This window comes from Sceloporus undulatus, chromosome 1 (assembly GCF_019175285.1).
Source record: "Sceloporus undulatus isolate JIND9_A2432 ecotype Alabama chromosome 1, SceUnd_v1.1, whole genome shotgun sequence".
NCBI classification, from domain to species: domain Eukaryota; kingdom Metazoa; phylum Chordata; class Lepidosauria; order Squamata; family Phrynosomatidae; genus Sceloporus; species Sceloporus undulatus.
This window is the reverse complement of record NC_056522.1, coordinates 214687701-214714495: the sequence shown is the minus strand read 5'-3', so window position 1 is coordinate 214714495 and position 26795 is coordinate 214687701. Positions and strand designations below refer to the sequence as shown.

Genomic DNA, 26795 nt, shown 5'->3' with positions numbered 1-26795 from the left:
GGACTTGTTCCTCTAGCAATGAACAAAATGGCCCTTCAGCTTGAAAGCAAACCAGGTGATGGCAAGACAAATAGGAAAAGAGAGGACATGAATGAAATGCAGACTTCTAACATTTCAATTTCTTGAATGCTGCTATAAATTTATTACTAATTAGGGACCAGCAACCTGAGGGCTAGATTTGGCCCCTGAAGGATGTGAACGGGCACCCAAATGGCCAACCAAGATGCAAAAAGGGTAATCTGTGACAACATGACATATCAGTAGATTACTTTAATAAATGGTGGGTTGAGGTCCTCTTACTTAACCAATCAAATCTCAATTCACAAATACCTCCATGAAAGTGTTGAAACTAGGGTTGTAAAGTTAATGCTTGATTGAGGAAGTTTCATTTCTTCAGTCATTTAGGTACTACAGAGCCTCATTAATCACCTGCATGGCTACAGGAAATGGAGCTGAGAATTTAGACCTCTGGATATTGCAGAGGGCAAGTAAAGGAAACCAGACGGGAGAAGCTTAGCAGTACCATAGGCTTTCCCACTTTTATCAAGGAGCTCAGGTGCTCAAGCACAGAATATCCTTCCTCCCCCCTCCCAATATGGTATTGGGTTGCCCATTGATATACCTTATCTTCTATCAGTATTTTTAAAAAACAAACAAACTTGAGAGCCCACTCCACCTTCTACCTGGCACCCAGTGACTCCTTGCACAGATGAGACACTGTTTAGGGTATTCACAAAGGGCAATATCACAATGCACTTTTATAGTGCTATTATTCTACTTTAACTGCTATGGCTGCTTCCTGTAGAATTCTGGGGTTTGTAGTTTAATGATGCCTAAGCTGCCTGGCTCAGAATTCTGAATGCCCCTCCCTAAACTGCAAATCCCAGGATTCCACAGGAATAGCAATTGGTTTTTCTTTTTTCGGGGTGTTGCCTTCAAGTTGTTTTCAATTTATGGTGACCCTATAGTGGGGTTTCCTTGGCATGTTTCTTCAGGGGGATTTGCCATTGCCATCCTCTGAGGCTGAGCAAGTTTGACTTACCCAAGGTCACCCAGTGCATTTTCATGGCCAAGCTGCGAATCAGTCCTGGGACTCCAGCACCCTAGTCCATTTTATTTTGTTCTAATATGCCAGGGAGTGGTACCATATTTATGCGAACTGGCTTTAACTGTTTTAATTTCCTGAAAACTCACCACAGACTAGTGTCTGGTGGCTCGTGGACCAGCACTGATCTATGTATCACCACTTTGATTAGAATTGTTTTAAAAGACTGAAACAATCATGTATATTTTTTCCAGAATGTTTGCAAATATTTTGCAAAACTTCAAATGCAAAATGATGGTCAAAAGTGCTGACCTTTTTTTTGTCATCCGCAATCTCAAACTTCTTCCGTGGCTCCTTCACTTGATTGTTCAGTTGTGTGTCATATTCCTTGACTGTTGTAATCCCATATGCATCAAGATTGGCACATATCTGGAGGAGGAGATTCATAGAGATTATAACACATGAATTTTGTGAGTTGTGTTGCCTAAAGCTGTGACATTTATTCCAGGAAATTAATCTTCCCAATTAAACTTTCGTTACTCCAGATGATTAATAAGGGTGCCCAACCATGAACAAATGTTGGCCTGGGTAATCTGTTTTGATTATTTTTTCTTCATAGAATCATAGATTTATGGCTGTTTAAATCCTGGACTGTTTGAAGGATTTCTGGTATTCTCAGCCCGAGCTGGCCTTGCTCAGTTCCTCCCATCTTTCCCTTTGCAACAACAACAACAACAAAATAAGGTTGCTGATTTCTCTTCTAGAAAAACACATTGCCTGAGTCAGTTCTTTCATTCTGCCAAATGGTTGGGCTGGTCCTGCTGAGGGAAACCATCTTTTCATCCCTTCAGAAACCAAGCCCTGCCAGTCACCTCACCCATCCCCAGTAGCAGAGGCCACATCACATCTTGGGGAGTAAGCAATTTGTCACCTGTTCTCCCCTCCCTCTTTGCTGTACTGTTAGAAATTTAGTTTTTCAGATAATGAATTGCAGCATCCCTTTGGAAAACTCAATCTCTCAAGGGCCCCAGACATCCTGGAACATTTTACTTCCCAGCAATCCAGGGTGACAACGGGAAGACAAATCTCACTTCTCTCTCCTTTCCTCACTGCTTCTGCTCCTGCCCTATCAGTGCTGGTTGCAAGGTGAAGGAAAAAGAACAATGTCTGGTGGGAAAGGAAGATTGCCAAGCAGAATGGAGAAAAACTGAGGGGACGTGAGCTCTTGTACCAACCACCTGAATGTTTTCCTGCTCTTGCCAATAGCAACCAAGCCTATAGTGGTGTGTAAGGGAAATGGATGATATCTGGATAAGGGAAAGGGACCATCCATGTGCATTTCACCAGTTTCATTCTACCCCACCTTTCATCTACACAATTGAAAGCTGCACATATGCAGCTTTCTTAGGCAGATTTCCCTTGACACATTAACCACACCTAAATCTACATAGTTTTTAGCAACTATGTTTTACCATTTACCTTCATACCCTTGCCTGGGAATTTACGAGGGATGGTTAGAGGAAAAACTATAAACGCAGGATGCTATACACAAAATATTTTGCTACCTCAATGTCCCAATCTTTTATAAAGCTGAGCTGTTGTTATTATTATTAAAGATTCCTAATTTTAAAATTACCTGGATATGCGTGCCGGAAGAGAGTGGTCTTTAATGCTGTTTTAAATTCAGACAGCGTATTCATCTGCTGAATCTCTTCTGGGTGGTTGTACCACAGCTGAGACTCAACTGAAGAAAAAATCCTCTGGCTGACAGTTGCCAACCTAGTCCTGGCTGACTGGAGTAAATGTCCCCCAGACGTCTTGAGTGTACAAGGGCAGATTATACAGGAGAAGGCGATCCTACATCTAACCAGGGTTAAATTTTATACTTAACCTTATTGAATATAATTGCTCCTGTATTTGTTGTTTCTACAACTGGAGCAGACAGTCCTTAGCAGCTTTGACAATAGCTTCTCTAACATGGTTATGAACCTTCCACATCACTGCTCCCTTCCTCTTCCTCTAGTCGCACTGCTGACAAGATTGAGAAACTTCAAAATCTCTTAGGTGCGGTACAGAACAGCAGGGACACAGCAGCCCTTTGTACTGCGCACTTCCACCACAGCACCCAAACCGCGTGGTGCAGAAAGAATCCGCCTGTAGCAGCTTCGTTTTAGTGGTGTCTTAAGGGCTGCATTGCAGCTGTTATGACACTGCTTCCTGTTGGAGATGTGTGGGTGCTCAGACGCCCACACATCATTCATACAGCCCCCGTGTGGGTGGTGCCACTCAAAAATAGCACCGCCCGAATGTAGTAGGGCTCGGGAGCATGTGGTTGGTACATGCTCCTGAGCCCTACTATCGCTGCCAGGACGTCGCATCCTGGTGGTCTGTACCGGGCCATAGGCTCGTTCTCTTTTTCTTTCTTTCTTTGTTCTCTCTTCTTTAAAAAGCAGTGTTTCCTCTTGGAGAATATTTGCCACCTTTCACATTCAAAATTAACTTACTTTCAGAATATGTTCCTCAGCCTTTGAATGGTTTCTTGCACCTCCTACACCGGGTGAAGCTGTCAGGCCTAAAATCTGAGGCTGAGGGATTGTTGGTTTTCCCAATTTCCTCAGCTTCTCATTTCCCCTCTTTTGTTTTAAATATCGCCGCATGATGTTGTTGTAGACAGCTTCCTTCTGGGTATGATGACATTCATCAATAATGATCAAGGAGAACACTGTAAGAAATTTATCAAAAGTTGGTGAGTAATCCTTCCACACAATACCACATTAGAACAACAATCTTCATTTTTGTAGATGAATTTACCCACTTCTATCTCATAATATACATCCTAATTTGACACTTGGTAATGCCCTTTCTAATGCCAAATTTGGATGTTTTTGATATAGGCACACATTAAAACTGTTCTTCACCAACTTGATAAGATCTCTCAGAATATGATTCCTATTACTCCCAAACATGGGATGGCTGGGACTTACAGTCCAACACCGTGTGAGAGCCACACACTCTTTATCTTTGGCTTTAAAAGTCAAAACTTAGAAAGCTGTAGGGAGGCACAGCCAGTGTTCAGTGTTTGCATGACTAGCAAGCACCTTAAAAAAGAAAATCCACCCCTAAGTGAATACATATGTTATCCACAATACTAACTACACACTGCCAATGTTCAGAACACTTCAAGTCTCTAAAGACAAAACTGTAATACTTTCAACCTGCTTTGGAGTCCAACATTAACACTCAGACAACCCCCCCTCCCCAATTTGTGGTAAACAGCATCTTCCGAGGTGAACAACAACTGGGCATATTTTCAGTTGGATATTGGTGTGGTTCCCTGATTTAAGTTGAAGCTACTGGATTGGCATTGGTTTAGATCCAAAATGAAAGTGACCAATTTAAGTACACTCTTTAAGAAACAGGAATAATTCCAAGTAGGAGAGATTGTCTAAGTAGGCTATACGAGGCAATCGAGATGGACAAAATGACATTAATACTTAGAGATCATGTAGTGGACGAAGTAGAAGACAAATGGAATATAGTTTTGAAATACCTAGAGAAGGAATGGGAAAAATAGCAACAGTGGGTTTTAAAATACAATAATAATAAGCTAGAAGATAGAAACATGTACGTGTTAAAGATTGATCTAATGACAAAGTTAAGAGAGTAAAGTAAATACTCTAATGTAGGAATTGAAGAATTGCAAAGAAAAAGGAAATATTAAATTAGAATGGGATACGTAGAGGATCAAAAATAGGGAGTATCAAAATCTAAATAATCCGAGGTTCAAAGATAAAAAGAAGGAGAAAAAGAGAGAGAAATATATATTACTGCTGTGGATTGATTTCAAATAAAGAAATTAATATAAAGAAATAAAAGGGACACTCAAAGTAGGAAAGACAAAGATATCTAGTAAGATTAGAGAGAGAAGTCAGGGAAGAATGAAGTGAATGAAGGTAGAGGATGGAGGAAGAGTGTTCAAGAGAGTGTAAAGTAAGTGATGGAAGGTGAGAGTAAGTGGTAGAAGAAGAGGAGAAAGTGACAGAGTGAAGGTTTGTAAGCGTGAAGATGAAGGTGTAGTAGTCGTAGGGAATGGGGAACTGGAAAAGAAAAGTAAGTAGTAATAAGGGGGAAGAGGTTTTAGAAGGAATTTGAAGGAAAGAGAAGGAAACAATGGAGGATCAAAGATAGTTAAGATGAGAAGGAAAGAAGCAAGAGATAGTTAAGAAGTAAAGTAAGGAACAGGAGAAGGAAAAGATGAAGAAGGGAAATATAGGAGTGGGAAAAGAAAGTGATCATAGAGTAATATTCCCTATGTAAAAACGTATTATTTCAATGATGGGTTCTCTCTCAATATATCAGTATTACTATTTTTTCTTTTTGAATCTCCATTGTAAGTATGTTAATGCATCGAGTATGTAAGTGTGTTATTGTGTATGTTTGATGTTTGTATATTTGATTGTCTGTTTTAAGTTTCAATAAAATTTATTAAAAAAAAAAAGAAACAGGAATAATGTAACATATATTTTGGGACCTCAGAGCCATAAACAGACACCCTGTTATCTGTGACACATGCCTGATAACTGGACTCCTTCTTCTTTTTCACCTTTCTCTGCATTTTGCAATGCATTCTCAAGAATCTGAGCAGTACAGATGATGACATCATTCTTTTTGGCAACTTGTGGGAATGAGATTTTCAACTGAGTTGCGCCACTCAGCCTGACCACACTGTAAGAGTGTTTCAAGTAAGGGTAAAATTCTTTCCAGTAATGCTGCTCCACCAAGGGCACCTGTATTTCCAATCAAAATCAGAGAAGAGAAGAGAATTAAATACACATGCCATGCAAACAAGCTTAGATAAAGTTTGGTTAAAACTACACAGTAGTATCCAATGGCAACTTAGCAACTCACATCTTTGTGACTCAGTCCAGTAGCACACAAAAAGCTGATGGGCTATACATGCTATACTGTTTAATATAAAGGATCTTGCTCTTATGGCATTAGACCAATACTTACTTAAAGATGCAAAATTTTGATGAGACATACAATGGTCAGTGGTGCATTTTAGACCTTGAACCTGTGTTATGAGGGATGGGAATACTACTGTAAATAGCAACGCTAGATGAAATTTACCATCAGAGGAGGGCCAAATGAAGTTCAGGCTGTGCCTATAGATCTAATGTCCTGGAGATCTCTGGAAGGTAGAGGCTAGGGCCTCTGGATTCCAGATATTTAAGAATACTAATCTTAAGGTCAAAACTAAACAACTGGATCTGTAATAACTCAGACATAGGTTTGTGGATATGGGTCACTCCAGTATGTGGATCAAGGAAGGCACAAGATAATTGGTTCCATCTACCTGAGTCATTATCATATAAAACAAACCCCAATCAATGAAGTATAACAACCCTGAAGTTTGCCTTCCCCTGTTTTATTCACCCATGTCAAAAAATGATAATCCAGTCCTGCTGCATTTGGGGCCTCTCTTGTTCATTCTGCTGGGATTTTTGTCCCAAAGTCTTGGTGACTGGTAATAGGGCATCATACCTTGTTGACAAGGACTATAACCTTTCCAGCTTCTCCAGCTTCTTTCTTCTTATCCAGATGGTCTTTGGCAATGTAAACAGCCACTCGAGTCTTGCCACTGCCTGTAGGGAGGCACAAGAGAATATTCTTCCCTTCCAGGGCTGGTTTAGCTACCTCCATTTGGTAGTCTCGGAGAGTCAGGTCTGGTTCAGGTGAATCTGTCCTCTTTCTATCCTCAGAATCATCTTTAGAAAAAATAAATCAAGACAGATATACAATCAGAATGAGAAAGACACTATGAGGTCATTCACACGATCGTTTTTTTAGTGTGATGATACAAATCATCTCACTCACACATTCCCAGTTTGTTATTCACAGTATGGAACCGCATTAATCTGCATCAGTCTGCACCTCTGTGAGTTCAGTTATTCACATGTGCAAGCATTCAAATAAAAATGCCACTGACAATGTAAATGCATTCAGAACCCCTTTTTTCATATGCAGCATTTTATCCCTGGTCTATTCATATTGGTTATTGACAGTATTGACGATATCGATTTTTTTTTATTGGGAAAACCAAATATCGAGTATCCTGGATTAAGTGGGGGGTTTGCCAGCCCGCCCCCCCTTAATTTGGTGCATTTGGGATGTGTGTGAACAATGGAGATTTAACCCGGATTCATTCTGAATTATTTTCAGTGTGAATAACCCCTGTGATTCCTTTCTGTGAGTGTATCCCTTTTCCCCCCCCCCAAATTGCAGAGAAGGTGGGGTGCTGACCTGAATAACATGTAACCCATCAGACATAAAACCTCCTAAATTTGCAAAAGTGTATAATTGTGTGTGTGTGTGTGTATACCCACCCACACACACACGTATGTGTGCATGCCAGTTAGCCCATGATTTTGGGATATCTATGATGAAAGACAAAATGTGTTCTTTCCCCTTCCCCTATTTTATTTAGAAAGCATAATTGGACAGTGTCCCCTATCACACCTGAGATAGAGAAGGCAGAGAGGTCGACAGAGTAGACACAGCTCTGTCCTCCAAAATCTCTCCATAAATCCTTGCACACAGCAGATAGATGCACAGACATTGCCACCTCAGCTGCCCACCTCACTCTTGCTAATGGTAAGGACAGAGCTGGGAGTGGAGCTGGGGGAGGAGAGTTGTTTTCTGCTGCTCCAGAAAGCAGGACTCGGAACAGTGGATTCAGAATACAGGAAAAAAGATTCCACCACGTTAGGAAGGAGCTCTGGTGGTGCCGTGGTTAAATGCTGGTACTGCAGCCTCTCACAAGGGTTGTGAGTTCGATCCTTTAAGGCTCCAGGGTCAACTCAGCCTGACATCCTTCTCTAGGTCACTAAAATAAGTACCTAGCTCATTGGAGGCAATTTGCTTACACACTGTAAACCACTTAAGGAGTACTTAAGTGCACTGATAAGCAGTATACAAATATACTTGTTATATAAGAACATCCTAACAGCAGTGGAATATGCTTCCTCAGAGTGCAGTGGGGTCTCTTTCTTGGGAGGTTTTTAAACAGAGGATGGATGGCCATCTGTTGGGGGTACTTTGATTCTGCGTTTCTGCATGGCAGGGGATTGGACTGGATGATCTTTGTAATCTCTTCCAACTCTATGATTTGATGATTCTAGTGTTTGTGTGTAGCTGAGATAGAGACTGAAGGGGCACAGCTTTGGCTACTGGACTATGACTGACTTTATGCATCACAATTTCCATTGACTCATCCTGGTGATCTGAAACTCAGTTGTCTTACAATATTACACATTTGTACATATCTGTATAGGAAAGAAAGAAATCATGAGAACAGAGGCAGAAAATGTTGTAACATTTGGGAAGGTGGTATGCAAATATCTACTATTTATATGATAATGTTTATACTGTACAGAGATAAATCCAGATTTAATCATACATAGAACAGATTCGTTGAAATCATGGGATTTAAACTTGTCACGATTAACTTAAGTACCACTGACGTCAATGGGTATACTCACCATATGTCTGAAGAAGTTATTTTATCTGTGAAAGCTCTCCATATGAACCAGAATGTGGTAAAATCAGGTGTCTGTCTTGCGTTGAATAGCTCCACAGATATAACAAGTTCTTCTTTTCAGACATTATGCAGGACTGGGTTAGCACACTCCCCTTCTCGCGTGTTGAGTACACATGCTCACCAAATGCCTGAACAGGGTTGTGGACATGCACATGAAGCTGCTGTCACAACAGCAAACCCAGTGAGCATATCCTTTTGGATCTTATTTCACGCTTACTAGAGTACAATGAAGAAAGTCATACCTGAATCACCACAGACTGTGAAGCTTTCGCTTGTATTATTGACATTTTCATCCAGCAAGCTGACTTCAGATTCTAACAAACAAAATATACAAACATAGATCTAAATATGTCAAGACATGGTTATTTCCATCTTAGGGTAATGCAGTATGATGGTATACAGGACACCACCAACTCAATTCACCCTGCTTGGCCCTTAGTCTTATTTGGAGCAAATCAAGCACAGAGGAGATTCCTGTTTATGCACTCACTGTAGAAGGAACCACCTCTTAGGAGTGAAGAACCATTGCTCTCCACATATTTTGGACTTCAAATCTCAGAAACCCCAACCAGCTTAGTCCAAAAATCTGTTGGGCCAAAGCTATTCCTATTTAAGGTGAAATAGCAAATCTGAAGATTTTCAAATGTTCACATTTGTAGCACTTTGCCAACAGATTACTCTGTTAGCCAGTGACCAAGATTAGGTGGCAGTGGGTTCTGTCAACAGATGATACTGTTGTTGCTGTTGTGTGCCTTCAAATTGTTTCTGACTTCTGGGTACCCTAAGGCAAACTTATCACTGGCAAGTTTCTTCATAGGGGTGTTTGCCATTGCCATCCTCTGAGGCTGAGAGTGGGTGACTCACCCAAGGTCACCTAGTGAGTTTCATGGCTGAGTTGTGATTCAAACCCTGCCCTCCAGAGTCATAATCCAACATTCACCACTCTGGTTCTCAGCAGAAAATGCTTGTGCCTAATCCTACAGCTGATGCATCTTTCGGTTGGGATTGCACTGTCCTTCAGTCTCTGTGCTTCGTCTTGAGACTGAGAATGAATCTACATGAGGGCTGTATCCCAGCTCTACTGTGTAGTAACTCTGCCTTGGTTTGACCCCATACACATGATTTAATTCAAATTGAAAGTTTTGAAAGCCAATCATGGCCCCTGTTACACAGCCACATTAGTGCAACATGTTTGTACTGTGTGCACATGCTTGCCATATCAGTGTACAGTAAGTCCTGTCATATGACTGTAGCAGTTGCAGGGGTTTTGTTTTTGAATTCTTGACACGTATGTGCATGTTCACATATCTGCTTAATCAAATAGTCTTTCTCCGTTTCCCCCTCATTCTGATTGACCACCTGCACTTCAATAAAGTGAAGACAGTGGACCATCGAAATGTGGTGAAATGTTGACCAGCAAATGTGTACAACGGCATGTATGCAAAATTGCATACAAACACCCTCCCCTTCTCCAAAAAAAGAAAAGGGGAAAATTGTGACACTGGCTTTTCTGGACACTAGGGCACTATTCTGTAGCAGGAATGATCAAATGTTTGAGACCACCAGTTCTAGGTGACAACCCACCAACTCTTCCTCCAGTCCTGATTCCACTGTGATCCCAATTGAGAAGTCAAACAACACATTTTTTTAAAAGTCATTCCTTATCCAGAGTGACTGGATGCCCTAACTTTAAAGGAAGACAAGGCACCACATAATGTATGACATTCAAGAAAACTGTAGGACACAAAAGGTAAAACTACTAATATAAATGTAAATTCATGCTTCTTAGTCATGCTCATAATGGAGGCACGTTTTGGAATTTCTCCTAGGCAGACTATTGAAATGTAGGACAGGTCCTGGAAAAGGAGGATGTCCAAAACAGTAGAGGAAAATTGAGGTTTTTACAAAATCGCCTTAAAGCCCTTAGGCATCAAAAAGAAGTGTTTTCACACTGGAACAAGGGAAATGTTTTGTGTTCCACCAGGACTGGAATCAAGGCAAGGACATTTAGCTTTGTAGATTCAGCTTGAGTTAAACTGCAGGCACAATTAACACAACACAACAATGTGCCAGCATTTGGGGATTTTTCCGTTTCTTCCTCATCCTCTAATTTTTTGGACCACCCAAGTCTCATAAAGACTTTTGGGAAACTTTAAAGCTAGCCTGCTTTCATTTTAGTTGGTCCTTGGAAAGACATTACCCCAATTCAGGATTTGTTACAATGGAGATTCGGGTTTTACTGCATACTTCATTTTCTATTTTGCTTTAAACTGACATCAGTATTACTATTCAATGAAATGTTCTTCTTTTCTTATCTATGACTTAAACAAGAGAATCAGATTCACTGTGTGTAAATTAAGTCTGAGCAATTATCCTTTGAATAAATGGAGGCTTATTCTAGCTGAGGTGAAATCAACTCTAAATATGTGTGGAGTTTATATCTCTGCATCACCTTAACACATGATGCCCATAACTGTTCATGTGTAGAAGACTTCAGATAAATGGCTATGCTAGGAGCTTGGTTTGGCTACATGGACATCTACTTGCCATCCCAGTTGTACACTCCGTGTTCCAAACATGTTTCTTGGTTACTTGATCTCTGTTTCCTTTAATAGCCTTTGATCACCAGAAATTACTCCAAGCTGCCAGAATCTGAATCACACCCCACCTACATAAAATGGTGGCTGAAGCAAACATGCTACCATGAATTTATTTGCTTTAACTTTTGTACACTACTTTCAGTCCAAATTTTGAGGGAAAGGTGGGATATTAATAAATCAGTAACAACAGGTAACAGTTAATTTGGAGCTTTGTTTAAAAATATTGTGAAGAGTTTTGGAGTAGCAGAACAGTCTTCCCCAACACAGTACCCTACAAATACTGGACTACAACTCCCATCATGGGCTATGATGAAGACAGATGTAGTCCAACAACAATATCACAAAGGCACCATTTTGCAGAAGTCTAATGTAGGCCTCATTCATACTACATAATAAACCGATTTTTGAGTCGAATCGATTAAGTGATTGATGTTCACACTATTCAAACGCAATCGAATCTGCTCAATTCAATTTACTCCACTTCACAATCACATTCATTAACAGGATCAAATCAAAATGGAGTTGTGTCACAGGGGTTACCGTGCCACAGGGAACTGAATCCAATCGACAGCACGTTCACATTTGCGCTGAATGGATTTAAAAAGATGCTGGGAATGCAGTGAATTCAGAAGAATGGGTTTAACTGGGTTTAGCGCTGCCCCCCTCCTAGGAAACCACATCAGAAATTAGGTGCAAGTGCGAACAAGGGCCCTTTAAACCGGTTTACACCCGTCTGAAAACCATTTATTATGTAGTGTGAATGAGACCTTATATACTGGCCAGCTGAAAGTGTATTTGTTTCGCCTATGTTCAGTTCTATACAGATTAGGAAATAAAGGTACTTGACTACTAAAGACACAGGAAGCTTTCTTAGTAAAAGGAGAACCTTTTATCTTTCCACTGCTCAGAAATGCAAAAGCAGTATGTGCTTCCCCCAGCCCTAGATTTATAGGATTGGGCATATTTCATTGATAAGCACTCCCTCTACTGGCAAAAAGTTAGCATTTCCCTCACAATAATAAGAATCCCACACTGCTAGGATGGGGAGTGTGTGGCTCTTTCAGGCATTGCTAAACTGCAATTCCCATCATTCCTCAGCAAGGGCTACGTGCTATTTTCCACAGCTCTGCAACCTTGCATCACTAATGGGTGTTCTAAGCCTGTGCAATAAGCTTTAAGGAACAGAAATGTCTCTTCATAACCTTTTTTTTCCCCCAAAGGAAGAAAATCTGTTAGTGACATGCTAAAACATAGCATTATTTTTCCACAAACTCACAAGCCAGCTAAGCAACAAAGTTTCTCAGTCAAATCTGTTCTCAGCCTTCTTGTCATGAATTCCCGATGGATGACTGCCAGAGTGAAAACTGGAGGGGGCTCCTGTAACTTTAATTGCTGTATTTGTTTTTGGCTCCCATCAAGTTGTTTTTGACTTACGGCGCCCCAAAGGCAAATCTGCAATCTAGGGCTGAGTACAGTATGGCCACATACAGACTGCCAAAATAAAGCTGCTTCGGGACACTTTGGAGGTATGCTGTTTAAATGTTGCATGCATCCTAAGAGTCCAGAAGCTGTGCCAAAGCTGCGCTCCAGTCCTTAGGACTGGATCGTGGCTTTGGTGTGGCATCTGGACTCTTAAGATGCATGCAGCATTTAAACAGCATACCTCCAAAGTGTCCCGAAGCAGCTTTATTTTGGCCTGCCTGTATGGGGCCTATATGACTCTCCCAAAGTCACTCCAGTGGATTTCCATAGCTGAGCATGGATTCGAAAAGCAGTCTCTAGAATCCTAGCCCTACACTCAAACCACTATATGATGCTGGCTCTTGTTGTGTAGAAGAGAGAATTTCAAGAGGAGTTGTTTCTCATGCAACCAAATTTCAAGCAGCACCTGTTGAAGTTTTGTATTCTACAAACCATTTTGTTTTTACTACAGCAGCCCTATTGCTAGGTGAGAATGGCCACAGCCCTGTATCTGCAATATGGGGCTAATACTGTCAAGCCACCTTACGGCACGGTTGTGTAGATTCAAGCAAAGGTTAAAATATGCAAGACACTATGGTGGGTTACAAAACGCCACTTGGGACGTCCCCAGGACGTCCCAGTTTAAAAAGGGGGCGTCTCTTCCAGACGCCCCTATTCCTGTTACGGACTCTGTCTGTAACAAATGGCGGCGGCCATTCCACACGGCCGCCGCCATCTTGACGTAATGGACGCTGTGCGTCCACACGTCGCGTGGCGCTAATGACGTCGCAAGTGCGCCATTGGCGCCTCACGGCATCATCAGCGTGCCGCCAGAAGAAGCTCCATTTTGGAGCTTCTTTTTTGCTCCGTAAGGGAGCCACACGGTTTGGCTGCGGCGGCTCCCTCACGGAGAAAACAGCAGCGCCGGGAGACCGCCGCAAAGCGGCGGTTTGTAACGCCTCAATGAATTTTTAAAGCCCTATTATCAATACAGAGTATATTGTTTCCATAGAGCCAGCGTGGTGTAGTGCTTTGAGTGCTAAACTAGGACTAAATGAGATCAGAATTCAGATCCATGCTCACCCATGGAAACCCACGGGGTGAGTTGAGGAAAATTATACTCTCTCAGCTGCAGAAGTAAGCAATGGCAACCCCCTCTAAACATATCTTGCCAAGGAAAAAACTCATGATAGGGGAGTTTATCATACAAGGAAAATTGGAAGTATAATCCAATGGCAATCCGAACGCAAGCATGGGGTTTAATGTTATTGTGTGATAGACTACCACACACAATTTTGGGCAATGGAAAGTCAGTCCAAACGCAATCATGGGGTTCCACGCTATTGTGTGAGAAGTGATCACACGCAATTTCAGGCAATGGCATGCTATTTTGGGCCAATGGGAAGCCAGTTTGAATGCAATTCGCATTCATGTAAATTTGCTGAACTACTGAATTCACGTGAATGCGTTCTGGCTCCACTTTCTTTTCATTCGAAATTAAGAGAAATTCCTGCCATGTGATAAACTCTAGGGCAGGGGTTCCCAACCTGGGGGTCGGGACCCCTTCACAGGGGTCTCCAGGTTGGGAATCCCCCCCACCTCCCACCTCCTCTTTTCTCCACGGGTGCCGGTGCTTGTGCAGGCACCGCACAGGGAAAAGGGGAGGGGGTGGGGCTCCCTCCTCTTTCCCTTCTCCCTGCAAGGGCTGGCCCTGGCACAGGCACTCGCAAGGAGAAGGGGATGGGGGTGGGGCCTCCTCCTCCTTCTTCCCTTCCTTCCCACGGCTGCCAGACAGCCGTGGGGAGGAAGGAAAGGGGGGTGTCCTCTTCCTCCTTCCCTCCCTTCCCGCAGCTGCCAGACAGCCGCAGGGATTAAGGAAAGGAAGTCCTCCTCCTTTTCTCCCTTCCTGCAGGACTTCCGGCTGCAAAGCCTACTGGGGCTTGTATGCAGCTGAAAATCCCACCCCTTCCTGGCCTCCCAACCTATCAGGGGGGCCACGGGCGGGACTTTCCTCCTCAATGGGGGTCGCGGCCCAACAATGGTTGGGAACCACTGCTCTAGGGTCACCTTAGGGTCACCATAAGTCAGAAATGACTAAAAGGCACACAACAACATAATTTTCACATGAATACTTACAGTAAGTGCAGGAGAGCCAGTGTGGTGTTATGGTTTGAGTGTTGGACTGAGACTTGCAAGACCAGGGTTTGATTCCCAGCTCGGACATGAAATTTATTGGGTGAGCTTGAGCAAGTCATCATCATCATCATAACCATAATTATTATTATGTCTTACTTGCCTCTCCTCATGGATCGAGGTGGGGAATAAAAACAATTAACAAACACGTAATGGCTGCATCCACACTGCAGAAATAATCCAGTTTGACACCACTTTAACTGCTATGGTCCAATGCTATGGAATTCTTGGAATTGTAGTTTTGTGAGACATTTAGCCTTCTCTGCCAGACAGCTCTGGTGCTACAACAAACTACAGTTCCCAAAATTCTATAGCACTGAGCCACGGTAGTTAAAGTGGTGTCAAACTGGATTATTTCTGCAGTGTGAATGCAGCTAACATCAGTTTAAAACACATCAGTTAAAATACACATTGATTTAAGAAGAGAAATAAGATATATACATATTAAAACAATTCCCTTTTAAAGTTTATTGTTTAAAATTCATCTGAATAAACCTGCCAGAAGAGATTGATCTGTAATGCTCTTTTAAATTCAGACAGTGTATTCAGTTGTTAGATTTCTTCCAGCAGGTCATTCCACAGTCTAGGGGCAGTTGAAGAAAAAGTCCTCTGATTCTCCTCAGCACACTTCAAATGAAATCTGAGCAGATTAAGATTTAAAGGAAAGGGGTAGTGGCATAGTAGTTTGAGTGTTGGGTTATGACTCTGGAGGTCAGGGTTTAATTCTCAGCTCAGCTGTGAAACCCACTGGGTGAAATTGGGCAAGTCATATGCTCACAGCCTCAGAGGATGGCAACCCCTCCCCCCTGGGAAATCTTGCGAAGAAATCCCAGTGATGGGTTTGCCTTAGGGTCACCATAAGTCGCAAGTTATTTGAAGGCATACGAGAGCGAGAGAGAGAGAGAGAGAGAGAGAGAAGATAGGACGTGGGCTTTGATGCTGCCAAAGTAAACAATCCTCCCCACTCTTAAATGTTCCTTCTTTCCCAAATATTTCTCCCACAGATCATTGGCCTCTTTCATGAAGAGCTGAAATGCCTCTCTGGTTCATTATACTGTGTCAAGGGATTTGGGTACTACAAGGGTGCTGTTTGAAACCCCAAAGTAGACCATCACTACATACAAGCCACAACTTGTGGGCCATTTTGGGTGACTACAAGGAAGTGATGTCACAATACTTCTAAGCACTTTTTAGCAGCATCCTGGGTCTCTCTTTCTCTCTCTCTCTATGGCAGAGATCTCAGAAACAGCATCTTTAAGCAGCCTGGAGTTGCTGGGAGGTGGATTTTTTCCCCAATCAAAACCAGAAAGATCCTAAGTGCTCCACTGTCCCCAAGCCTGCATGCAACCCATGGGCCACACAATCCCCACTATTAATGTAAAGCAGTGATTCCCCAACTTTAGTCTTCCAGATGTTTTGGACATCACCTTCCAACAGCCAGGAATTCTGAGAGCTGAAGTCTAAAACATCTGGAGTACAAAGTTTGGGGACCACTGGTGTAAAGCATTCCAGCTGTCATGTCACCTGACATTGCTGAGGCCTCTCCAAATGATTCTTCTAAGGCATTCTCTCCACCAGCCACACTGGGCTCAAATACTGCACTCTGCATCACATTCCTCACAGAGTCAGAAGCAAGAGGCCTGTCAGTTGCTGTTCTCTCATCTACAGGTGCAGGCATTCCATTTATGCTGGATTCTGTTCAAATAAAATAAAAAGCCACAAAACGTTACATAAGCCATTGCTTTTTAAACCACAATTTGGACCATATATGTATGTATGCAGCAACACATGTCAATAATTCAAGTTGATAAACCCTAATGTAGAGGAATGAACAGTTTAGAACTTAAATTTGTGAAGTGAACACTCAGTACAGATCACATCAGAGGCAGTCTGAAATCTCTGCCCAGATCTTCCAGCTGTTACTTAGTCCTGTTACAGACTGCCAAAATAAAGCTGCTTCGGGTCTCTTTGGAGTTATGCTATTTAAATGATGCATGGGTCCTAAGAGTCCGGAGGTCGCATCAAAGCCACACTCCATTCCTAAGCACTGGAGTGCAACTTTAGTGCAGCTTCCGGATTCTTAGGATGCATGCATCATTTAAACAGCATACCTCCAAAGAGATCCAAAGCAGTCTGTAACAGGCCTTAAGATCCTTATTTACGAGTCCACTTGTGCTTGAAAAATGTGTCATGAATCTTTACATATGACCTCACTAGCCATTCTGGTTGGGTTAGCCAAAAAATGTAACTTTTCCAAGTCCTAGTGGCACTGCCTCAGCATAGGACTTTTCCTCCTTAGGTTTGGATGGCCACGGTGTACCTTGAATAGCTTGACTGGGTTATATTATATTATATTATATTATTTATCTATTTGTTTCCTGGATTTATATCCCACCTCTCTCCCAAAATGGGATTCAAGACAGCCATTTCAAGACAGAAACGAAATTCAAGGTAGCTATTTACTGAGTTTTATTAAAGCTATGTCAATATATATGCAATGTATAGGGGAAACAGAGGAAAAAATATCCAACCAAATCAAAGACATAACACAAGCAACTCAGATGGGTAGCCCCAAGCAGAGGTACATTGGAGAAGGCAACTCTTTCTCCCAAGCTATTATCTTCTTCAGAAAACCTGAGTCCCTCAAACCAGCTAGTTGCCCTGGTAGGAAATATTAAAGGGTGAAATCATTTGGTTACCATTTTTCTGTCCGCATAGGGCATCTGCAACATTTCCATGCCCAGCATCGCGCAAGGCTTCCAGAAATGGTGAGAACCATTGCCTCTTCTGCACTACCCTGCACAGCAATTCCCTCACTGCTTGTTTATTCCCTCCAGCATTTTCAGCTTCAATCTGGTTAAAAGAAATAGAGAAGGGGGAAATAAGAAGAAAGTAATATTTCTACAAGGCATTTCTCAGCACAGATAAAATACTTTATTTTCTAATAGTAAAACAATGTATTAAGAGTGTCTCTAGCTTTTAGATTAGAAAGGGAGGCAGTTTTCACACCTGCAACACCATCTTCCCCATGAGCTGCATCTGTATCTCTGGACACCCCTGAACAGATGTTGTGTAATCTCCAGTTGCAATTAAATTTTTAGATGCGGGGTGGCTTTTTTCCTTTGGGGGATACTGGAAACGTGGTCAGAGTAAACTGCCACATGTGCAGACAGCTTGGGACATTTAGAGACAAAGGTCCTGTACAGACCGACCTGAAAGGCCGGCTGGGGGCAGAGTCAGGGCTTTGTGTCCAGATGACGCACATCTTGACCCTGCCCCCAGAGCACCATGACGCCACACACTGTTCCACACAGCGCACGGCATCATGGCGCTCCTCTGGCGCTGCATCCATACGAGATGGCGCCAAAGGAGCACCGTATAGCCATGCCACCATGGCTATGGCACCCTTTCCTTTTTACGGCCGATCCGGCTAGGAAAGGAGCGCTGAGCCCCAAAGATATTAAAAATTGGCCTGTATTTTAAAAAAAAAAAATTCTGGGGGCTTTGGGGGCCTCCAAAAGTAGAGGCTCCTTCAATCTTGTTTTAGAATGTTTTTATAAAAATAAAACTGGCTTTTTTTTTTCAAAAAGCAATATTGAACATGACTTTCTTATGTACCTTGGCTCAAGACTATCTCCTCCTGTATGAGCCTGCCTCTATGTTTCTTATCTAAAGTCTTGCTACATGTCCTACCTTCTAGAGTGGGGCATGTAGCCCTGAAGATATTATTGGGCTGCAAATCCCAGTAGTCCTCTGGCTGCCTCCAGTAGCTTTATAGTCATGCATGAGGAATGTCGGGAATTGCAGTCCAACAACACTGGAAGATTTGCATGATTCCCACTCCTGTCCTAAAGAGATAAGGTTGATAGGAATTCAGTGGGGCCTTTTGTGTAGCTGCACCCTAGTCCTAGAAAGTTCTCCCCAGACAAGTTAGGCCAACCTCCTCTTCATTATTCTTTGTAATCCAAAACACACTGCAGAAATAATCCAGTTTGTGACTGTCCACATTACCGCACTACCCTCTTATGGTGTTGGATTTCAATATTACTGCTCTGGCTGCCTCCTGTTGCATTCTGGGTCTTGTAGTTCAATGAGGCCTAACAGTTCCCTGGCTAAAAATTCTAAATGCCCCTCCCCCTTACCGGAAAATCCCAGAATACAACAGGAGGCAGCTAGAGCACTAATAGTGGAATGGCAGCACTGTAAGAGTGCAGTGCGGAAATGTGATGCTTTAACTGCCCTGGGTTAGTGCTAGAGAATCCTTGGAATTGTAGTTTGTTGTGGCACCAGAGCTCTCTGTCTATGGAGGCTAAATGTCTCACAAAACTATAGTTCCCAGAATCCCATAGGATTGAACCAGGGCAATTACAGCAATCTCAAAATGGATTATTTCTGCAGTGTGTTTTGGACCTGTGATGACAAAAACATTGTTGCACCCAATTTATTGCTTTATTATAAATCCACAGTGTTACTGTACAAAAAATGTTCTTTGCTTTTGTGGTAAATTATAGGTGCGGTACAGACCTCCGAAAAAGGGAGGCATGCCGGCGCCTGTTTTTTCTCCATAGGGTAGCTGTAGCCGCCAAACTGTGTGGCCTCCCTGCGGAGGAAAAAGAACCTGCAAAAAGCAGGTTCTTTTTACCCCACGGCGGTGGTGTAACGAGTGAGCCAGTGGCGCACTTGGTATGTGAGTGCCGCACGGCACCGTGTGGACGTCACACTACACTTATGTAACAATGGTGGTGCCCATGTATACAGGGCGCCACCATTGTTACACCCATGTCACATGAGGGCTGAGGGGCATGTGGGTGCTCCACCCTCAAGCAACCCTAGCACGTGACGAGGGCGTCACAAAAGGCCCATCTGTACTGGACCATAGTCCCAAAAAGGTTTTGCGTTAGTTGGAGGTAGAAACTTCAAAGAGTTAAACACCAATCCTTTGAATCCTTTGTTCCCTCATGTTTAGAATTACCCAGTTGCGGCTAAATCCTCAAATCCAGCCAGGAAACATATTTGGGGGTAGCTATGCTGGCTATATAGCAAAATAAAACAAAATCCACAATCCACAAAGGAGTGATCCTTTTATTGGCCAGTTAAAATGTGAATGTGTAAATGATATTTAAAAAGAGCACACCCCACCACCCCACCCCAAATATGCCAGGCTGCCTGTCTTCATGCAACTTTGCATCCCAGGGAGTTTGAATAATATGCACAACCAGTTATTCCCACCAAAAAACAAACAAACAAACAAACAAAAAAAAAACCAAAAAAACCTAATTCCAAAGATGGAATAAAGTCTTATTGGTTTAACTGTTCGTATGTTTGTTTAATCATCTGTCTACTGAATGAGCATTTACAATTGATAGATAATTGTCATATATGTTCAACTATAAGTTGACCTCATGTATAAATTGAGGGAAGGTTTTGGGGCCAAACTTATGGATTTTGATATGACCCGTGGATAAGTCAAGTGTAAAACCTAAGGGCATGTAACAAAAGTTCTAAAGGATGAAGCAAAAGAAAATGGTGCCAAAGAACTTAAAAAATTCTAGGAGGCATAACTCTTTGCATTCACACTAAGGGCTGGATGGATGAGAGAGTAGAGGGGGCAGATTACATTTTTGTCTTTCACTAGAGGATGGTTCCCTGTTTATACTTAGAATGAAAGTACAGTACAGTACTTAAATTGACTCCTGGATAACTTGATTCTGGTTTTGGGGGCCAATTTTTCCCTAAAATTTCTATTAGACATGAGTATATACAGTAATCACAATAAGAGGAATAAATGGTAAGTTTTACCTATACAGCACCTAAAAGGTTTTTTTCCATGTGTAGCAGTAGAAACCTCTTGAGAAATAAAATTTTCTCTATCCAAGAAAGAGGTCTGTGGCTTCAAAGAGACATAGGCTGCATCTGTGCTGCCGAAATAAGGCAGTCTGATACTGCTTTAATGGATTTGGCTCCATTCTACGGAAATCCTGGGATTTGTAGTTTGTTGTGGCACCAGAGCTCTCTGACAGAGGTGGTTAAATATCCCACAAACTACAAACCCAGGAAGTCCACAGCACTGGATCATGGCAGTTAAAGTGGTGTCAAACTGCATTATTTCTGTAGTGCAGATGCAGCCAGAAACACCCTGGATCCCAGAAGAGATTACTTTACAACTGCTAAAAATGGGATTTAAAATTTACTTTTCTTTTGTTTTGGTTCCCACATGACCAAGGAAGGTATAGCTTCTGCCTACATAGAGATCCCTCCAAATGAACTACAGCAGAGACAATTTATATACAAAGTGACTCCAACACTGTCATTTTTCTTCCTCCTGTATGATTTTTTAAAAACATATTTTGCCTGATGGAAAAAGTCAGTGGAGCTTTGAATGTTGAATGATGTGTTTTGTGCATGTTGGTAATGCCCATGGTATGACTCCTTTTGTAGATTTTGTTTTATTTTGCTGTATGGCACCACAGAATACATTCACATGGTAATCTTCTTCCAGGACTATACAACAAATGGGTTGAATGTATGAACAGTTAGTTGGGGGGTTAGGAACCCTCAGGGAAAATAATTGGTAAACTTGACCCCGCCAAACTCTGCTTCCTGATCCAGGCAGCAAAATGATATCTTTCAGGAGTTGACAACCTAATTCTGCCCTTATTTTGTGTTCATATTCTTAGGTTTCCAACCATGTACAGGAGACATCTTTACACTCAAACAGCCTTGCAATGGAGTCAGAGGTCATAGAGGCAAAGCATCAAGTAATAAGGGACAAGGATGTGATCTGCCCACCCATCCAGTCCTGCTCCAGGTTTCCCTGTACAATCTGAGATGTATATTCCACAGTGCTCTAATGTTCATCATCGTCATCATCATTTATTTATTACTGTTCCAATAATATAACATGTGTATCACCCACCCTTATTTTCAGGAATTCAGGATGATACACATTCCTACGTTCTCACAAACATTCAGAAAAACTCTGTGAAGTAGGCTATGATGAGATAGTGACTAATCTGCAATTTCTCATTCACACCAGGATCAACTTTCCTTTCAGACATGGGCTGCATTTGCACAGCAGAAATAATTCAATACACTTAGGCTTGCCATAACCCGGTGGGAAACGTGACTCCCCCACTTTCTAGGGGGTGTTCCCGGTCCCGTCACGCCCTCTTCAATTCTGCCCGGCTCCTGGCCTTGCTGCATTGCTATATTGTGATGAGCGCAACAGCCAAGGCTGGAGCTGGCAGGGGAGGGCTCTGCTGCTCTGCCTTGCCCCTCTTGGCCAGCCCTCCCAAGGAGCAGGCTTAGTCAGGCAGGGCAACAAGGCGCCAGGAGGAGGAGCAGAGCCAGGCAGGCAGCAGCAGTGGCCCCCGCCCATCCAGGCAGGCCGCTGGGAGAGGGGAGGAAAGGGCCCTGGCCTCTGGGGCAGCCCGGCCTGGGGAAGGAAAGGGCCCTTTCCTGGAACCCCTGCCCCCCAGCCCTCCTCCTCCTCCTGCTGCTCTTGCAAAGAAGGGGCTCTGAAGCGCCAAGAGAGTTGCCTCACTAAAGGGGAGGGGCACCTCAGGGAGCCAGCCGGTCGGAGAGGAAGAGGAGGAAGAGCCTCGGCAAGGCTCAGAAGAGGAGGAAGGGGCTGGCACCCGGGAGAGGCAAGAGGGCACCTTCCAGGCCCCTCCTGGGCCCCAGGCTCCCCCCAGGATCACCCCCATCGGACATTGGAAGCCCCCTCCCTAAGGTCCCCCAAACACACACCCCTCTCCTCTCTAACCCTCTCTCTGACTCCCTCTCCCCCTGTTACCCCACTTTAACTGAGCCCTCTCTAACCCCCTTCTATGTACCTCCTTCTCTCCATCTAAACTCCCCTCCAACCCCTCTCTATCTACTTCCCCCTCTCTCTAACCCAGTGATCCCCAAACTGTGCTCTTGAAGGAATTTTGGACTTCAGCTCCCAGAATCTCAGACTATTGAGTAACATGTCTGAGGCTTCTGGGAGCTGAAGTCCAAAATCTTTTAAAGGACACAGGTTGGGAACCACTGCTCTAACCACCTTATTTAATAATAATAATAATAATAATAATAATAATAGGATTTATTTATATACCGCCCAATCACTGGGAATCCGAGCGGTTTGTGAAATTCACAGATAGCCAAACTACACAGGCAAATCAGCTCCTGGCACTGAACAAGCAGAGCTCTGTTCTGGAGCCACAACAAACTACATTTCCCAGAATTCCATAGCATTGATCCAGGGCAGTTAAAGTACTGTCAGACTGGGTTATTTCTGCAGTGTGTATATAGTCTGAGAGCCCTGCAGAGAGAACAACTCTGGTGCTTTAGAATTTAAGCCCATCTAACTCCCCTCTAACTCCCTTATTTAAGTCTCTTCTAAGCCCCCCTCTAACCCCTCTCTATCTTACTCCTCTTTATCTAACTAACCCCCTCTAGGTACCCCATCTAGCCCTCCTTCTATAGCCCTCCTTTCTCAAACCCCCTTATTTAACCCCCCTTCTATCTAACCCTATATATTTTTTTTAAAAAACCAGCATTTTCCCCGTGTCCTCCATTTTGATAAAAGTGCCCTACATTTGCAAATGTTGTCCTACATTTGTCCCGGTTTGGAGGTCCTGACTTATGGCAACCCTAAATACACTGGTTTAACTGCCATGACTCATTGCTACGGAATCCTGGGATTTGTGGTTTGCTTCTGACAGAGAACGCTGAATATTTCACCAAACTACAAATCCCAGAATTCCACAGCATTGAGCCATGGTAGTTAAAGCAGTGTGAAACTGCATTACTTCTGCAGTGCAAATGCAGCAGCCATAGTTAACCAATGCAAATATCCCCCATGAATCCACAAATATGCCCTGAGACCACAAGGATGGGCAAACACAAGATGTCCTACAATTCTCATGAACCTTCACCACTGGCTAGGCTACCTACAGCTGACAAACTGCTGTCAATCTACCTGGAAGACCACACTCCTCTAATCCTTGCCCTGCCTAGACCTAAACTGGCCCAAACAAAAGCTAGCCCAACAGATTTTTCTGCTTAAGGAACAGCAGGAAGTAGCACCTCATAATGCATACTACCTAATGCCACCCAAGGATGCATGCATCTACACTGTGGGAATAATGCAGTTTGATACCACTTTAACTGCCATGACTTTATCCGACAGAATCATGGGGTTCACATTTTGGTGAGGCTCCAGTACTCTTTGGCAGAGAAGGCTGAAGGCCATGTAAAACTACAAATCCCAGGATCCCACAGGATGGTGCTGCAGCACTTAAAGTGGTGTCAAACTGCATTATTTCTACAGAACCAGCATGGTTTAGTGATTTGTATACTGAACTATGACTCTGGAGTGCAGGGCTCAAATCCCAGCTCAGCCGTGGAAACCCACTGGGTGACTTTGGGCAAGTCGCACTCTCTCAGCTTCAGAGGATGGCAATGGTAACCCTCCCCTCTGAAGAAACCAGCCAAGAAAACCCTGCCATAGGGTCATCTTAGGGGCGCCATAAAACTTAAAGATACACAACAAGAAGATGTGGACCCCAAGTTATTTTGGCACAAGCTAGACAAGCTCACCACCACCTTTCCCTAATTCTTGGCAGAAAATATCACATGGCCCTTTCCAAATGCTCTCTTTTTGAGCACCCTCTGATATATATGTGGTGTGGGTGGCTTTGTTGTTGTGTATCAAATCACTTCCAACTTATGGCAAACTGGCCGCCAACATGGCATAGTAGTTTGAGTGTTGGACACCAACTCTGGAGACCAGGGTTCGATTCCCAACTCCATCATGAAACCCCCTGGGTGACCTTGGGCAAGCCACACTCTCTGAGCCTCAGGGATAGGCCATAGCAAATCCTCCTCTGAACTAATCTTGCCAAGGAAGAAAACCCAGTTAAAGGTTTGCCTTAGGGTAGCTATAAAATGGAACTGACTTGAAGGGACACCATGCAAACAACCACCATAATAACAACACTACTGATTCCCAATTGATGCAGATTAACAGATATAATGGTGATCTGGTGTGGCACCAAGAACCAAGGTCAATATCACACTACACTGTTGTAGTGCTATTATTCCAGTTTAACTTCTGTGGCTGCCTCCTGGAGAATTCTGGGGTTTGTAGTTCAGTAAGGCCTAAGAGCTCTCTGGCTGAGGATTTTAAATGTCTCCCCCTAAACTGCAAATCCCAGGATTCCACTGGAGGTGGGCATAGCATTTGAAGTGGAATAAGAGCACCAAGGTCCTAAACGCACTGCAGAAACAATCCAGTCCGAGACTGCTTGAACTGCCCTGGCTCAGTGCTAGGGAATTATGGGATCAGTAGTTTTATTGTGGTACCAGAGTTCTCTGACAGAGAAGAGGCTCAATGTCTCCTAAACACAACAGTTCCCAAAGTTCACTAGCACTGAGCAAGGGCAGATTAAAAAAAAGACAAGCAAAGGCGACCTTTGCGCCTGGGTTGGCCAGAGTTCTTCAGGGGAAGCTTGTCTGTGGAGGCTGAGAGAGTGTGACACAACACAGACAGACAGACCCTCCAAGGTAGTTCCAAAAGGAGGCCAAGGTTCGGTTCCCAGATCCTCCGTGAAACCCTTTGCACACTCTCTCAGCCTCCTCCTCCTCTGAACCAACCTTGCCAGGAGGAAACAACCAAACCCCAGGAGGACACAAGCGGGAAAGGAAGGCGCCCCTTGGGGCTGGTGGGCCCGAGTTCTTCGGGGGCGGCTGAGACTAGAGCGTGGGTGGCAGCCCCGAGGAGGCGGCACCTACCCTCTCCAGGTCCTCCCCGTCGAAGAGGCCCTTCTGGAGGCACTGGTGGGCCACCTGGGTGGCTCGGAGCTGCTCCACCAGGGAGCCCTGCAGGAGGGCCAGCAGGAAGGCGCCCCCGTCGCTGGCCGCCTCCAGGGAGGGCGAGGGCAGGGCGCGCAGGCTGGGGTCCAGGTAGCTGGCCGCCCCGAAGCCCCCCTCCACCAGCGCCTGGTAGAACTCCTGGCACAGGCCCCGGCGGCCCCGCTCCTTCTCCAGCTCCCGCAGCAGCAGCTCGGCCGCCGCCAGGTTGCCCGCCCGCTGGGCCACGGCGCGGATGCGCTCCCGGGGCTCCGGAGGCAGCGAGGGCATCCAGTCCAGCACCCGCAGCACCTGCATCTCCCGCTTGATCCTGGCCCTGAAGCAGGAGAGCAGGTAGAGGAGGGCCTCCTCCTGAGAAGGAGCACAAGGGCCGCCCTCCTCCGGCTCCATCGGGGCTGGGATCGAGAGGGACCCTCTTTACGCACAGCAGCAGCGCCTGCCCAGGGCTCCCTCCTGCCCTTCCCTCCTTTGCCTTCCCCTTCTTCTCTTTTTTCTCTTCTTTTCACTTCTTCTTTCTTTACTTTTCCCTTCCCCTTTCCTTCTCTTCTCTTCTTCTCCCTTCTCTTTCCCCTTCACCTCTTCGCTTCCCAGGCTGGCACTCAAAGTCGAGCACAAACTCAGCCGGGGGCGGGTCATATATTGTAGCCAGTAGTAGGAATCCCTCCCCGCTACTTTCAGTTTCCATTCCTGCTGCTGCCAGGCGCTCGCTTTCGGAATCGGGAGGACGCAGCACAAGGGGCGTTTCCCAAAGACTGCGAGCAGCATCGCCAGTCACCAAGGAGGCGCTTTGGCTCCTACAAGCTGCAGAGGTCATTCTGTACTCATCGTTTTCTTTGACCTGGCTCAGCGCTAGGGAATCCTGGCCACTCTAGTGTCTGTGAGAGATCTCTGCCTGGGGCCATTCCTAGCCTTCCCTAGCACTGGAGAAGATCACATAGGGATGAGATAACAGCTTATCATACTCAGGACTAATTTTGGCATTAAAGAGAGGTTAAAGCGCATTTAAAGCCCCCTGTCAGAGAACTCTGGGGCCACAGGA

At 44.0% G+C, this 26795-nt stretch overlaps 1 protein-coding gene across 5 annotated transcripts in view; it reads right to left on the bottom strand.

Moving 5' to 3' along the window:
- The window catches only part of LOC121932104 (fibroblast activation protein alpha), a 134814-nt gene extending 108382 nt beyond the window's left edge, over positions 1-26432 (bottom strand). For 2 of the 5 annotated variants that reach the window (XR_006104269.1, XM_042470494.1), the window contains exons 1-8: positions 25679-26431; positions 17599-17752; positions 16424-16594; positions 8888-8959; positions 6590-6813; positions 5619-5832; positions 3550-3767; positions 1358-1474 (exon numbers count right to left, since the gene is read on the bottom strand). Coding sequence is in view for 4 of the 5 variants with exons in the window: in XM_042470494.1 (XP_042326428.1) it covers positions 1358-1474; positions 3550-3767; positions 5619-5832; positions 6590-6813; positions 8888-8959; positions 16424-16594; positions 17599-17752; positions 25679-26146 (1638 nt within the window). In the remaining variant the exon portion in view is untranslated. Of the gene's footprint in view, positions 1-1357; positions 1475-3549; positions 3768-5618; positions 5833-6589; positions 6814-8887; positions 8960-16423; positions 16595-17598; positions 17753-25678 lie in introns of those variants that run through there. The other 3 variants (XM_042470473.1, XM_042470483.1, XM_042470508.1) reach the window with 2 other exon arrangements.
- Between the last annotated feature and the right edge of the window lie 363 nt (positions 26433-26795).